Below are 15792 nucleotides of genomic sequence, written 5' to 3'. Positions count from 1 at the left end.
GCAGCACCTCGTTGGTTTTGACTGCGAACAATTTTTCTACATCGAAAGGGAGGACTTCAGTTGTATTCTGCATCTTTCGTAGAAATGTTGAGGAGTTAAACCACAAGGTCTGTCGCATGACATCAGCAGTAGCAGTGGATCTGGCTGCAGTGTCAGCTGCATCCAGTGAGGCCTGTAGAGCCGTATATGCGATCATCTGTCCTTCAGAGATCAAAGATTTAAATTGTTGTCTCTTGTCCTCAGAGATGTCATTAATAAAGTCCATACATTTTGCATAGTTCCTGTGGTCATATTTGGCGAGTAATGCCGCATAATTTGACACTCTGTGTGAATGAGACATATACTTTGCAGCCAAACAGGTCTAGGCTCTTACTCTCTTTATCAAAGGGGGTGAAGTGGAAATGCTGTTTGCCCCTTTGGTTGGCTGCCTCCACCCCCAGCGACTTGGCTGCTGAGTGTGTAAAGAGAAATTCCGATCCCTTTGCAGAAACGTAGTATTTTCACTACACCCTTTTGCAAGTTGGTTGAATTGTGGCTGGAGTTTGCTATGCTGTTTTGGCAGGTTCCATGATAGCCACATTGATTGGCAATGCTATCTTGGAGGAGGAAGATGTCTGTAGGATATCTGTTAACTAATGCTGAGTTACAGGCACTTCCTCTAGAGCAATCAAACTCATTAGTCACTCTTTTAAACAAGTCTTGGAAGCGGGTAAAGTCATCTGCCGTGGTTGGTGGTGGAGGCGGCATAATAGCCTCATCTGGTGAGGAGGAAGAATTGTTGTTGAGTGGCGAGGTGTTGGGAGCAGTGTCCTCTTCCTGCTCTGCCATGGGTTCCTCGTGTGTCCACCGCTGATGTCGCCAAAGGTGGAGGCAGAGATCTGGTGTCCTCCCTACGTGGGCTGGGGTGCCTGCTATGGTGTCTTTTGTAAGACCCCCAAGGACTCCAATACAGCCAGTGACCAGTGAAAGGCCTGGGTAGTCCCATCCATGGGTGGCCATACCAAGGTCACAGGTCCTGACTGTTTGTGGACCATGATCTTAATGGTCCAGCAGCAGTAGGTTGGGGAAGAATGGTGATGGGAGAATACCCCCTTCCACTCCCTCATCTTCATCACTGGAAAACTGTGATGGAATGGGAGTACAGGTTTTCAACGGGACTGCTGAGCTCCGTCTCAGGTCAGGGACAGTTGAGAAGGAACTCAGGAGTCCAGGTCGCACATATGGTACTTTGTGCGCCAACAGCACGCAAGGCAGGCACCCAGCATGCACCACCTGTACGGGCACTTCTGCAAAACTCTCCGAGCGAAGATGCAGGAACACACCATCACCTAGAGTGGAGCACCCACAGGGACATCTCTCCAAGAAGAAAATGTACTTTGTTGCAGGCGGGATTGGGTGGGCAAAAACAACCAGACTGCAGGAAGTTGTGGGAAACACAATCTTTGTTTTTAAATAAAGATTTTAATACTTAAATTTAAGCAAGGGGTAGAAATATTTGATGTCTATTACAACAGGAGTTAAAGTATTTTTTTACATGGTTTAAGCAAGATTTGTTTTATTCTTTCATTGATAAAAATTGTGTCTGAATTCTGTTTATATATAATTTTGTTTTTGTTTTTGGAGCATCAGGGAATCTGTCTCTTGCAGGATCTAAGGTTTTTGTAGGTGTGAGTGAGATAAAAATGCAAGAAACAACGCGGGAGCAGATACTGCGGAGTGGGACAGAAGCAGGATTTTAAAAAAACAGTCCCACGCAGAGCTCTACTCAGGGTCCTATCCTCATTTACTTTAAATTTGTATAATGTTATTGACTTCGGTAGAAGTATGTCAATTTACACCAGCTAAGGATCTTGCCCTCATCATTTTGAGATTCAGTTCCCTGCCCTCCCCTTCAAATCCACCCATCCACATATAAACACACTCCTCTTAGACCTCAGAACACAAATGAACATCATGGGTACATATTATTTATAGCTGCCCAAATTTTACTTTACACAGATGGCAGGACATCAAAGTTCAAAGTTACATTTGAGCCTTCTGTTGTGTTCCAGACATGGAATAAAATTATTACACTTAGTTCCTGTTATTCAGGATTTACCACTGGGTGTTTTTCAGTGGCACTGAACAGGAGACATTAAAAACATTTAAGACTTTGATATAGTCCAAATTCTTTTCTTTCTTATGTATAAGAAACTCAAGCATTCTAATCAGCATGCATCATTTGCATATCCACTAAAATACATCACAAAGCTAGATTCTGTACTGATCCAAAACCTTGGATGTCTTTCACACTGATTGTGTGCATATTGTACCTCTTACATGGAGTCACATGCCTTGTTTGTACTGTGTTTATCTCACATCTGTTTGTATTTAAGTACACACTCTGACCAGTTTCCTATAGATGTAGGAATATAGTATAAAAAGGGTGGGGCATATTCAAAATCACTGAAATTCTACACCCAGCAATGTTGGCATCATGCGAATGCTGCTGAAGACTTTCACAGCCACCATAAATATTGGTACTGATGTTAGTCAGTATGTTCCCCTCTCTTTCCACAAATAGCAAATCTGGATGCAATGAAGTGAAGAGTTCTGGCTCCATGGCACACTCCCTTTCTTTCTTCAGCGCCACTGGTGTTCTCTGGGGATTGGGCCTTGTACTTGGGCAGAGGCTCTGTGGTTGAGCAGGTGTACAGTAAACACTGACCCCATCAACAATAACTTTCCTTTCTTCACCCACCATTCAATGAAAACCCTCCAGAGAGGAAGGGGGCTTGTGACATAGCAGATGGTCATTATGTAGGGCTCTGCAGCCATGAAGACCAGCCTGCAGTGCAGTCACAGGTCTTTCCTACAGGTGGCCCTGGTGGCCAGCACATTTCAAAAGATCCTTGGTTTTCAGGGGGAGGTAAAGATGGTCCTTTGAAGGGAAGTCAGGAGAGAATGCCATCGACCTGATTTTTCATTGCCCTATGGCATGCCTGTACCATTCCAGCAACGAAGAGAGGTGGTAAAGGGAGTGGATCCGTCCATCAGAGAATAACCCTAACCCAGGAACTAGCTGGCTCTTCATTGTGCCCCAGCAGCATCCCTAATGTACAGGGCATGCCAAGGGTAAGTGTGTGGCCAGAGCACTGTGTCTTCTGGAATGACCACAGAGGCCACAGGCAGCCGAGAATTGTAGTGCTGCCTTGAGGTTGCTCTTACACTAGGACAGGCCCGAATATGGGGAGGCACAAGGGTGGCATAAAGGTACCTTATACTGAGCATAGCTTTGCTGGAATGGAGAACTGGGGACTGAACGTATAAACTCAGAATACACTCATACCCATTTTGGGTGTGATTCAGTCAACAGTGAAGATATTCAGTAGCCCAACACAGAACAAGTTGTTTTTATTTTAAGTAGGCAAGTTACAGTGACACTTTCTTTACATGGTTAAAAAAAAAAATCAATCACATTCACAGCAGAGCTCATAAGGAAAGTTCCCCACTAATTCAGCTATGAAAAATATGTCTGGTTTGCACACACTGGAAATCTTCATCCATCCCTGGCTCTCTCCACATCAAATCCAGTGCTTAGTAAAACTGGTTGTTGTTGTTGATTTCTACTTTGGAAAGATGTGGGAAGACCCACATTAAAAACAACCAACCCTCAGTTCTGACTGAAAAATCATATATAGTTGGATACATACACCCCATTGTACTTTTTAGAGTGATCACACATAAGAGGATTTTTAAAAACCCAAACCCTCTACTATATAAAATGCAACTTCACTTGCAGATTGACTGCTGTGATTTATATCAGTTCCAATAACCTCAGCTTTCTGGTACAACCAGCAGCAGCAGAGAGCCTTCTCATGTGTATTAACTGGAATGTAAGATTCACTTGGTAGTAATACGTAAGCCAACGAGCATACGAAGAAGGAAATAACGTCATGAATTGGCAAAGCAGCAACTACATTCACAAGTTTAAACAAGATTCAGTCACTGAAAATCTACAACTTAAGACCAAACCACAAATTTTCAGCTGAAATGTTATTTCAACCTTTACATAAGGATGTGAAAATGGAAATCCATCAAAAGGTCCAGATATCTAAATGGCTCTGAAAGCAAATGCCTCAGGAAAATATGAGGTATTAAATAGAATGACAAATCTTGGCGCTTGTTATAAATGCAGAGTTCAGAAACCCCTTATCTTCAAAGTTATCCAGCAAAGAAGAAGGAATATCTGGGGATGTGTTAGGGATGAAGCCAGAACATCTGCCATGGCAGGCATGCCATTAGGCAGCTTGAGGGACATGTAAAAGGGGCGATCTCAAGAATCCCTCCGTCATGGAACAGTACTTAGCGAAGGAAAATGTATATCACTGAACAACACAGAGGACATGCAATGAACAGCCCAGGACAGGCAGGGATGTCAGGGCCTTGTTTGTGCCCTAAGCGACCTTTGACAGACGGGAAGGATTCAGATTCAGAAGACACACTACCTGAATACCTAGAACCTTTTAGGTTCTTAACAATTGATTCATATGTGAGAACCATAGGAGGCTGTGTAGTAGTGTGGTCCAGTGATTAGGGCATTAGCCTAGGAATCAGGAGACCCAAGTTCAATTCACTGCTCCACCACAGACTCTCTGTGTGACCTTGGGAAAGTCACTTACACCCAAGTTTTTAAAAAGATACTTGGGTACTGCTCTGCATTACAAGACCTAAGTTATCTAGGCACTGTACAAACAGATATAGGCGATAGTCTGTCCTAAATAATTTAAGGTCTGAAATTTTCCATTTAGGAGTGGATGAATCAAGGCACAGACATTATATGGCCTTGGGCAAATCAGTGTCAGAGCCATATTAGAATTTGCTAGCTCTCATTCCTATCTTCAGCACCACTAGACACTCTCTCTTTCTTTAGCATGTTAGTTTCCCTAATGGACAGGGGGGAAATAATTAATATGCTGGGTTCTGTCCAGCATTCTTATGGACCCAGATAAGAAACTAACCCACAGTATTTCAGCCTAGTTTGAAACTTTAGTAAGTATTCTATTAAGGTAATTTACCTTAGTAACTAAAGATCTAATCCAGTACCCTTGGAAGTCAGCAGAAGCCTTTTCATTGACTTTAATTGGAGTTGAGTCACCCCCTATGTACGTTTTTCTGTGTTTGCTTTTAACTTTTGGCTGATGCTCATTTGGCTGAAGTTTATATTTTTTTTTAATTCTTTCCCATATTTACAAAGAGCTAGTCACTAGTGTAGAACATTGTCACAGGATAACAGTCTCCAGCTGCTAGCTAAATGCCAAAGCCAGTACTAAGCAGTGACACAAAGCAAACAAAAAGTAAAACAAGATGTTTATTTGAAAAGCTGAAAATATCTCATTTCGATCAGTATTCCAGGGTAATGATATGGTAATAATAATTTTAATTATTCTAAAGTGAGGCCCAAGTCCTAAAAGCACTTTATTTGTGAGCCTGAAATTAAGTACATGTATAAATGCTTTCAGGAACTTGGCCTAAGTGAATAAAGTGCAACAGGCAGTTGCAAGTTGGTACAATGGAGTCACATCAATTTATTCCATGCATATTGGCCACCAACAAGGTTTACATAAGGCTAGAAGTGAAAATAATGGCTGAACTTTGAAAATCACACTCTTAACTGACTCAAATATTATTCTATAGAAGTCAGTCTTTAAGATTCAGTCAGACAGCTGGTAATGCAACTGTGTTAAATTTATCTTAACTAATTGATATTACTAGACAACCAGGTAGCATTCTTTGGATAACTACTGTTGTTTTCTAGCTTTTAGTTATTTAAAATTATTCCTGGCATTATGTGAAGGGTGGCTTTACTGATCACTAGAGACACTGGGTCCAATTATCCTCTCTCTTGCACTTTGTGAAGTTATTTACATCTGTGCCAACAGCAGTATTATATACCCACTGTGCACAGGTGTAAATGACAACAGAAGGTGCAAGGCCTTGGGGATAGAGGCTCCTAATCTTTTGCTTTGACAAAGTTCTTTGCTAGTCAACCGATATTTTCCTATTAAAATATTAATAGCCAGATTGTGGCCCATCGAATGCTTATGCACATGTAAGAAGGAACAGGTCTCCCTATTATCCCCTGCATCAGTGTGGGTAGCCAGCACAGGAGGAATAACAACCTCCACAAGACTGCTATTTCCCCACTGGTGCAGGTGGGTGAGGAGTGGGCAGAACTTTGGCTCTGTCCCCAGCTATGCACTGGCCAAAGCAGTTGCAGTTGTGTGCTGATTAATCTGCACCAGGTATTGGGCTGGCACCATCACTCTTCACCTGAGCAAGAGGAAGTCCTCATCTGCTTCCTGGTCTGCTCTTGGGACAATGCAAAAATGTGCCATCAGAGTATTTCTTGAAGGAACTTTAGCCCCTAGCAACCTGTCCACATCATATAGCAACATTAAAGCCTACTTCTAGAAATAAGAACATATAAGGTTAAGAGAGGGGAAGAATCACAGGCGTGGAAATAAGGAAATTGAGGCGAGAGGAAGGTCATCTCATTTACTTTTATAGTTTTGAGACGTGTTCTGATGCTATAAACCAATAGTTTTCTGTGACTACCTAGAAAAAATGGACTACAACTGAGTCAAATTGTTGATTAAGAAGAGCAGAGAACTACACAGAAATTAAATAATCACAAAAGATATGAGACCCAAAAGTCTACCTAGAAGTTATTGGATAGATTAGACGTTCACTATCCTCTCCCCAAAAAGTCACTTTGTCATTTAAACAAAGTTTGCTCTACATAGCAATTATTGTTAAAATCACAGTGTATGCTTCTTTCAGATGTCTGACACAAACAGATATAGTTTGACCACTGAACGTGTGTTCCAGAATAGAAAACCGTAACAAGCTCTCACGTACCCAGCCACATAAAATGCATGATATGGAGCAGTTTCCTTGTGAAACCCTTTAACACTTTTGCTACTTTTCATAAATCACTAGATTAGGCAAGAGAATTGGCTCTAGTGAAAGATCTATAAAACTGTAAAGGTCTGAGCCTATCCTTTGAACAAGTTTCATTATCAAAGGCAAAAGCATAACATATGTCAAACCTGTTTGCAATGTTCTCCTCTTCTAAAAATCCCCTTGGTCCTCTCTTTAAATGTTAAAAGCCTCAAGTAAGTTCAAATGAAAATCACCACTGAGCTACAGTACTTAGCGGTCTGTTACAATAGTTAAAATAGAACGTGCCTGTTCTGACTGAACTTGCTCCCAATCTACCCCTAAAAGAAGCTATCGTTGCAACACAGCTACCCCTAGGTGAAGGAACACCCAGTTAATCTGAATTCATAGTTATCCTAGCACATGAGATGCAAGTTTTAAGGACAAAGTTCAACACATTTTAAAAATATATACACTATACGAAAATTAAGTAAAATAATTATGTTATTAGGTATAATAGCAAAGCAGCTTACCAGCCCATCACAGTTGCTTATAGCAACTGAAGCGTTAGGCAAATCAGTGATATCCCCAACATATAGGCAATTCCCATGGAGCGGTTCAATATGAGTCACATTAGAATCCTCTTGCCATTCAATTGTTGCTCCAGGGGCAACCAGCCTAGAGTTCAGTCTCAGCCTGAAGTGAAACTCTCTTCCAAAAACAGTGACATTATAAAATATTTGCTCATTTGAAGCTTCATGTTGCAAATCCCCAGCATCTCTTCGGAAGCGCCCCCTTGGAGGTCCAGACACCAGATTAGATAGGAACCTGCCCTCTGAATCTGTGCTGATTGGAACGACAAGTCTGTATTCCTCTATATTCCTCAAAATAGGATCTTTAAAGATAAAAAAAAAGTATTAAAACTAAAAATTGGTTTAGAATTACTAGTCCACGATACATTACCCCATCAGACAATTACATAAGGGAGATGGCCACTGCATTCTCCACAGCCACTTCATTCATGAGTGTGGCGAAACATACTGTGCAGAGGTCATTTTTCCTAACATAGAGCAAAGTGCAATTATAAGAGAATGTAAGACAGCAAAGTTCTCCTACAAAATAAGCACCCTGCATCTCCTTTCCAGATGTTTTATGAACTGAAGTCAGTTGAGACAGCTGAGCTATTCAGACTGTTGCCATTAATCACCTAGGACATAGAATTTCTGGGGACTGTTGGCACAATCCTTGGGAAGGCTTCAGTGTCTATTAAACGGACCTCTGACCAGAGCTAAACACAGAGGTTAGAGGAACGAAATGTTTATAATATCAGCATTTGCAGGTCATAAATTTAAAAGGAAAATAAGCTTCCCCCCCAAAAAAAACAACTGTGGGAGAAGCTGATCAAATCCTAAACAAGCTGAAAGCGTGTGATGAGCAGACACAATATACAGCTGGTAACTCGGGCTGGGACCAGCACGAGTGTCTCGGCGACTTTTAGAGCTTTTAAATTCATATTGTTTGAAGAAAAAAAGCTGCTACCGTGTGTTTTATTCTGTACATGCAATTCCAGCAACTGACACACTAAACTCTGATCTGTCAGATGTGCTACATTGAAACCAGAGTTCATTCGAGGTTCCCACTTCCCACCCCGTCTCTAACTACACTCTCTCTAGCGCGATCTGGGATTTAAACCGCTCTCCCCCAGCCTCCTTTCTTTCCAGAGGCTTATCCTCCCACTGGGGCTGCCAGAGGGTGGCTATGGGTCTGCAGAGATGCCAGAAATCCCTTCCCCCCTGAGGAGGCAGCTCCATCTGCCCCTGTTCTGCTGCAGCCAGAAGAGGTTAACGGAGCACAGGGAGCAACTGCAAGTCTCGCAAAAAGTGTTAGCAGAAGAAGTTGAAGGGGAGTTGAAAGCCCCAGGGCGAGCTAGCTGGGACTTCGGAGGGGGAGGCTGCAGGGAAGCGGGGGCTAAGCCAAGTGAATAGCAGCCGGGGGTGGGGGCTCAGGGATGGAGCCACCTCCCCCCCAGGACCTACCTCTCTCCCTGGAGCTCTGCAGGGCGCTCGCGGGCAGGAAGAGCGCACAGCAGAGCAGCAGACAGGCGATCGCCGCGGGAGGATCCATTGCAGCTGAACCGCAGACCGAGCCCAACACTCGGAGCCAGCGTTAAAGTTCCCCGCCGCTACCCAAAACCATCTGAGGGCAGCCCGGCGCCGCCCGGTCCTCCGCACCGCCGCCCGGAACGCGGCGGGGACGCCCCAGCCCCGCTCCGGTCCCCTGGTGCATGCACCCAGCAGCAGCGGCGGCCGCTCTGCGGGCTCGCAGCGAAGCAGAGACACCAGGAGGCGGCTGGAGCGCAGCACCAGAGAACACAGGGCGTGCGGGAGTGAAGTCAGGCTGATTGACAGACGCGCTGCCACCCAGCGCAGCCCGGCTCCGCAGCTAGCCCTGGCCGCAGTCCCGGGGCTCCCCTCCCTCCTGGAGCCAACTCTGGCTGCGGGACACCTCCCCACCCACCGCTTCGACAGCCACGTTTCTTTGCCCTTGACTCTTCGCGAGCAGCAGCCCACAGAGTAGTGAGCGCCACGCTCCCTCCAGGTCCTAATGCGCTCAAGTTTCTGTCCCAAGACGCCCCGCTCGGACCCTCCTTCTGCGCCAAGCTCTTGTTAGTGGAGTCCTGACATTATGCTAGACCTTGTGCAGCAAGAGGAGGGGCGCGCACACTCCTCCTCCCACGGGGTTTAAATCACTCACGGATCTAAAGACGTGCAGCAGACCCCTACACCTAGCACATTCGGGGGAAGTTGGGCCCACATCTCAATTTGGCGACTCAGGCCGCTCTTTGGAGAAGCCAAACTTGACCTCCCCTTCAGGGAAGCTTACCTTCTTTGGGCCTCAACTTTGCCGCACAAGTCAGCTCCCATCTCAATAAAATGCATCTCAAACACTTTATAAATTGAAGGACACCTCTAATTTCTGGCCAAGTAGTCTGATTAGCTGCTACATCCGCTAGAAAATCTCAGTATTATTACATAAATCTAAACACTCATTTAAATACACACACACACACCCCAACACATTTGCCTCCCCATTTGCAGTTTATCAGCAACAAGTAGAGTTGTGCAAAATGTTTGCATCAAAAACGGAGAACAAGCCAGTCAACCAAGGTTAGTCTAATGACTTGTGACTCTGTCATGCAGACCCGATCCCACCTGAGAGCAACCCTGGAACTAATCCATGGATTTGCATGAAAAACAAGCAACTTTTCCATGCAAAGCCAGGTGAAATTCAGGTGTTTTGACTTGAGTCTCAGATTCATTTAGAACTGCAAAGATCAGAACTGAAGAAAATAATGACATGGCCTAATGCAAATCAAAATCAGAGTTTCACCTGGATCTAATACATTTGGAGCAGACCAAGAAATTTAGATTGTAAATTATTTGGTGCAAGGACAGTCAGGAGAGCATCTAGCAGAATGGAGCCCTGATCTTGGAAGGAGTCTCTGGGTGCTATTGTAATGCAAACAACAATTAATTATTAACTGTTGTTTTTTTTATGTAAAAGAAAATAAGTTACATTTTTTGCCATAAAAATTTTTCCACATAGATACAGACAGCCTTAGGGCCCAATGTTTACATGTGACTTTAATGTAGCAGTTGAATAAATACAAAATGTTTACTTTTTCAGGATTATTTGCCATTTTCATCAGTTTACTGGCCAATTTTGCAGTATCCTAGAATGCTTTGCCCCTTTGTTGTCACTGGTTTGGGGTTTCACTCATAGTAGATTGATTCATAGGTGTATTTTCATGTTTTCCATCCCAAGGATTCAGAGTAACAGCCGTGTTAGTCTGTATTCGCAAAAAGAAAAGGAGTACTTGTGGCACCTTAGAGACTAACCAATTTATTTGAGCATAAGCTTTCGTGAGCTACAGCTCTCTTCATCGGATGCATACTATGGAAAGTGTAGAAGATCTTATTATATACACACAAAGCATGAAAAAATACCTCCTCCCACCCCACTCTCCTGCTGGTAATGGCTCATCTAAAGTGATCACTCTCCTTACAATGTGTATGATAATCAAGGTGGGCCATTTCCAACACTTGTTTGCATCTGAAGGTTTCCTGGAGCAAGGTTTCACAGGGGGGAGGAAATCGCATGGCAGAGCACCAGCTATCCCTGTTTATTGCTACTCCTGCATGATTAAGGGCCCCATCCTGCATCCTTTACATTATTAACCCCTTTGACTCCAGTGGGGTTACATCCTGTGGGAAGGGTGTAGGACCAAGCCCCAAAGGTAGATATACTGGAGTAGAATAAGACTGTAAAAAAAATCTGGTACTGGTCAGTGTGGGAGAGAGTGTACAGGAGAAGATGGACCTCACTTCTGATCCAGTCTGGCAATGTCTATATCAGTGGTTCTCAAACTTTTGTACTAGTGACCCCTTTCACACAGCAAGCCTCTGAGTGCGACTCCTGCCCCCTTATACATTAAAAATAAACACTATTATAAATGATGGAAGTGAAGTAGGGTTTGGGGGTGGAGGCTGACAGCTCGTGACCCCCCACATAATAACCTTGCAACCCCCTCAGGGGTCATAAGCCCCAGTTTGAGAACCCCGGCTCTATATCCCTATGTTACCCCCCCCTCTACTTTTGGGTAGTCTGATCTTTAAAGCTAGTAAAAAGAGAAGGGGGTTTTGACAGATATCTATAAGAGCAGAACCACTTATTAACTGTACATATCAATCTTCTCTTTGGTGTTTTTCTTGGATGCTCTTTTCTTTGGGGGAGGCTTTTGCAATAGATTTCCCTGTTTGTGAGCTAGTATTCAGCAGCTTCTCTTACTGAAAATCCTATATATGCTCATCAGTACAGCTCCGTGGCTAGTAAAGCTCCAGCTTTATTTTTATTGGGCTTGTATTTTAAACTGATATGGCTCCTTTAGATTCCATGGATCCAGTCTTGCTCTGACTTAACTCAGCGGGTATTCTGCCATTGCCTTTGAGGGGAGCATGAACAGGCCAAATGTTTATTACTAAAGGTCTCACGTGCATGTGCCTCAGAGAGAGAGAATACAGTGACAACAGTTGCTGTGGATATACAACACATGGACTGGCCAACAAGAGGGTTGTGTTAATTGAGATGGAATCTAATTGGAAGAGTTGGAGGTTAGCAAATCTGCTTAATATGGATAACAGCTGCATTGAAGGGTGATGACATAAGCAAGGAAGATAGAGAAACTTGTGGAAGGTTTATTGCTATGGAGAAAATGAGTTTCACATGCAGTTGTTATTGTCTTACCACAGCCAAACAAGATCAAGGGAAATCCACTGGTTCCTGGTACCTCCAGAACTGCTTTGCCTATAACCTTCTCAGTAACCCTCCCTTAGGAAAAGGGAGAACAGAAACAAGTCGATAGTTGGTAAGATTGTCAGGTCTGGTCTACACTACTGAGTTAGGTTGATACAAGGCAGCTTACATCAACCTAAGTATGGAAGCGTCTACACTTAAATTTTGCTCTCACTGACGTAACTGCCCAGCTACACCAATTTAATAACTCCACCTCCTCAAGCAACGTAGAGTCAAAGTCGATGTAGCTAGGTCAACGCAGTGTCAGCACAGACACCGTGTTGCTTTTGTCAAGTGTTACTGGCTTTCACGAGCCTTCCCACAATGCCCCATGTTGACAGTACAGTTGATACAAGCACTCCTGGTGAGGATACACATCACCGGCACAAGGAGCAAAGTATAGACATGCACAGGCGATGTAACTACTGCAGCGGCTGTTTGCCGGCAAAAGGTAGATGGACTTAATTTTGTAGTGTAGACATGGCCTCAGCATCAAGTGACGAGGCCAGAGCTTTAGCTGCTATAAATCATCATAGTTCCACTGAAGTTAATGGGTGAAATCTTGGTCCTGTTGTAGTCAATGGGAGTGGCCCCAAACTCGCCCAACACCAGAGCTTCAATGACTGACACGAGCTGAAATGCAAGATGTTGTTGCACTTGTTCCATTAAGATTCTGTTCTGACACAACAATAGCAGGTAGCTCTGTCCAAATTGATGTGATATCCTCCACTTACTATTTCCACCTCGGACGTGAAGCCTTGCAGCAAGAAGCACTTGACTGAGTAATCCAGTGTAGGAAGTCCAGATTAACCAGACCACCAACCACTAACAGCTCCGCTGTGTCTAATGAAGGTAGAGGCTGCTTCCTTTGTGGCGAGGCTCCAGCATAAAACCTTTTTTAAAAATTTGACAGAATTGGCCAAGTTCAGCCTGAGACTTGCACCCCTTGAGCTTTACCTCTATTCAAAATCTAGGCTTAATTTTTCATTAAATGAAATCCTTAAGTCTTTGTTCAGAAAAACTACCATCAATTTCAGTTGGAGTAAAGGCCCCAATATTCAGCCTATTCAAGCTCACACCTCTAAGAGTCCTGGTAATACTAATTTTTCATAGGAGTGGAAGGAGGTGGTCGGGATACCCTGACTATGCTCTGGTGACTGGTCTGAGGGTGCAGGGCACTATTTCTTTCTTGTAGCACATTTTACTTAGCTCAGTGAAATGCAAGTGTCTTTAATTTATGGCATTAGCTGCTGCTTTGAATGTTTTAAAATATAAATATATTATAGAGCATTCTGCAATTAGAAGCCCTGTTCCTGAGAGTTCAAAGACCTAATTTGTTATAGAGGAGAATCCTTTCAACAACGTAAGAAACTGATGATGGGGGTGGGGGTGACGTCTTTCTGTCATTATATGGCATTTGCAAAAAGAAAAGGAGGACTTGTGGCACCTTAGAGACTAACCAATTTATTAGAGCATGAGCTTTCGTGAAGCTCACGAAAGCTCATGCTCTAATAAATTGGTTAGTCTCTAAGGTGCCACAAGTCCTCCTTTTCTTTTTGCGAATACAGACTAACACGGCTGTTACTCTGAAACCTATATGGCATTTGTTTGCCAGAAGCTGAGAATGGGCGACAGGGGATGGGATTCCCTCTGGGGCACCTGGCATTGGCCACTTTTAGAAGACAGGATACTGGGCTAGATGGACCTTTGGTCTGACCCAGTATTGCCATTCTTATGTTCTATACCTTCTCCAAGGGGCATTAGTCCATCAGTTTTTAAGTAGAATTCCCCACAATGAAATTCCTAGGGGGAGTTCTGCTTAAAATCTAATGGTATAACATGGTCTCTAGTTCTTACTCCAAAGATTCTCCTGTGAGGGTGGGGAGAAACTTTATTTCTGACCCTGTTACTGGTGACTTTAGTACTTTTATGTGAAAGGACTGTATATCAGCTGCTTGTGGTTTTCATGCAGATCATGGTTTTCTGCTTTCACTCCTAGCCATATGTATACATACCAGTAATGTAACATTATAAATCTTAATTAAAAGGAAGAAAATTTAAAGTTCTGTGCCAGTTCATTTCCTCCACGCTTGAAATTTCCAGGCCCTCTATTGTTTGAACCCTTTTTATCCCTGATACGTGGCAGTATTATACACTACCTAACGTATTTAAAACATATTTTGCAGCACTGCATGCCAAAAAGCAGCAGCTAAAACTGAAACATCCCTGTCCTCCTCTCCCCCTCTCCCCTCCCACTAGCCGGAGTTCAGTGACCAAAGGAAACATAACTCAAAGCAGGGCCTGATGCAGAAATTAGTACATCAGTCTGAATGTTCAAGCTCTTTTTCTGATAGGCTCATTTCCACTCATTTCTAAGATAAGGTGACAGCAGGACTAACCATTTCCAGTGCCAGAGAACCATGTTATTGAGAAAGAGGTAACTAAAGAAACCCTCCTAGAAGCAACAATAGTAGTGAAAACAACTGGCTGGAGGAGTAAAAGAAAATTACAATATTGAAAAAAAAACCCTAAATGGATGAAGGATGAAATTCAGCTCAGCACAGAGGGCCCACACAGGCCCTTAGGTACCAGTTGAGCCCAATGTCAGGACTTGGGTGAAGCATAGGCTATATGCTCTGGATGGATTTTCCCTTATTAGCAAGGATGGACTCTTATGTAGGCATTTGATGGTGCCTCCTAAGTCCAAGACCTAAGATTTAGTGTGTGACCTCCTCCCACTTCATCTGCCACAAACTCCTTTGCAGTGCAATCTTTTAGGGGGCAATAGGCCAAGCTGAGAAGTAGAGGAGTGAACAGATAACATGTCTCCAAGGGCATGTGCATTTGTGGAGCGGGTTAGGGGAACAATGGATTGTGGTTTCCTGTTAAACAAGAGGAGGAAAGAGCCCATGATGTGCTCCTGGCAATAATACATCCCAATTCCTGTGGGGTCTCAGTTTGTATTCCACACCATGGAATACTGCAGCATTAGTGGTAAACTTAACACTAGAAAAGTCCCCTTTGGTTGCAGCTTTTGTGGCATTGGCTGAATCAGCTCTGCATAGCAGAATAGTCTTATGTTCATTTAGCATAGATCATACTGGTGTTTCTGTAAGACTTTACTTTCAGCATATCAAGGGCCAGACTGAGCCAGCACTTCCTTGGTGGTTTCAACTTTTCTATAGAATTTAAACGCAAGTTATCTGTTATGCTTACATGGCTCCCCTGGCTGTAGGATCTGAGCTCCTCACTCTAATGTACTTATCCACCATTTCCCATGGGTGTTTTCGGAAGTACTACCATCTCCATTTCACAGTTGGGAGCTGTCAGTTAAGTGACTCTGCCACGGTTACACAGGAAGTCTGTGACCAAGCATGGGCTTGAACCTATGTCTCCCAAGTTTCAGGTAGTGCACCAACCACAGGCACAGCCAGAATTTTCTTAGGGAGGAAGCCTAGAGGTCTCCCTTCCCAGCCCTGCACCCAGCCCACACCTCTCCCCCTACTGCTCCCCTATACC

The 15792-nt window shown here is 43.7% G+C and overlaps 1 protein-coding gene across 2 annotated transcripts in view; it reads right to left on the bottom strand.

Annotated features, from left to right (window-relative positions):
• ADAMTS2 (ADAM metallopeptidase with thrombospondin type 1 motif 2) overlaps positions 1-9450 on the bottom strand; it is a 262414-nt gene extending 252964 nt beyond the window's left edge. For both annotated transcript variants that reach the window (XM_084637009.1, XM_084637010.1), the window contains exons 1-2: positions 8958-9450; positions 7455-7816 (exon numbers count right to left, since the gene is read on the bottom strand). In XM_084637009.1, coding sequence (XP_084493135.1) covers positions 7455-7816; positions 8958-9045 — 450 coding nt within the window. In that variant the 5' untranslated portion in view covers positions 9046-9450. The remainder of the gene's footprint in view (positions 1-7454; positions 7817-8957) is intronic.
• Between the last annotated feature and the right edge of the window lie 6342 nt (positions 9451-15792).

This window comes from Lepidochelys olivacea (assembly GCF_965140295.1).
Source record: "Lepidochelys olivacea isolate rLepOli2 genome assembly, chromosome: 8".
Classification (NCBI taxonomy): domain Eukaryota; kingdom Metazoa; phylum Chordata; order Testudines; family Cheloniidae; genus Lepidochelys; species Lepidochelys olivacea.
The sequence above is the reverse complement of the archived record's forward strand: the minus strand, read 5'-3'. Positions and strand labels throughout refer to the sequence as shown.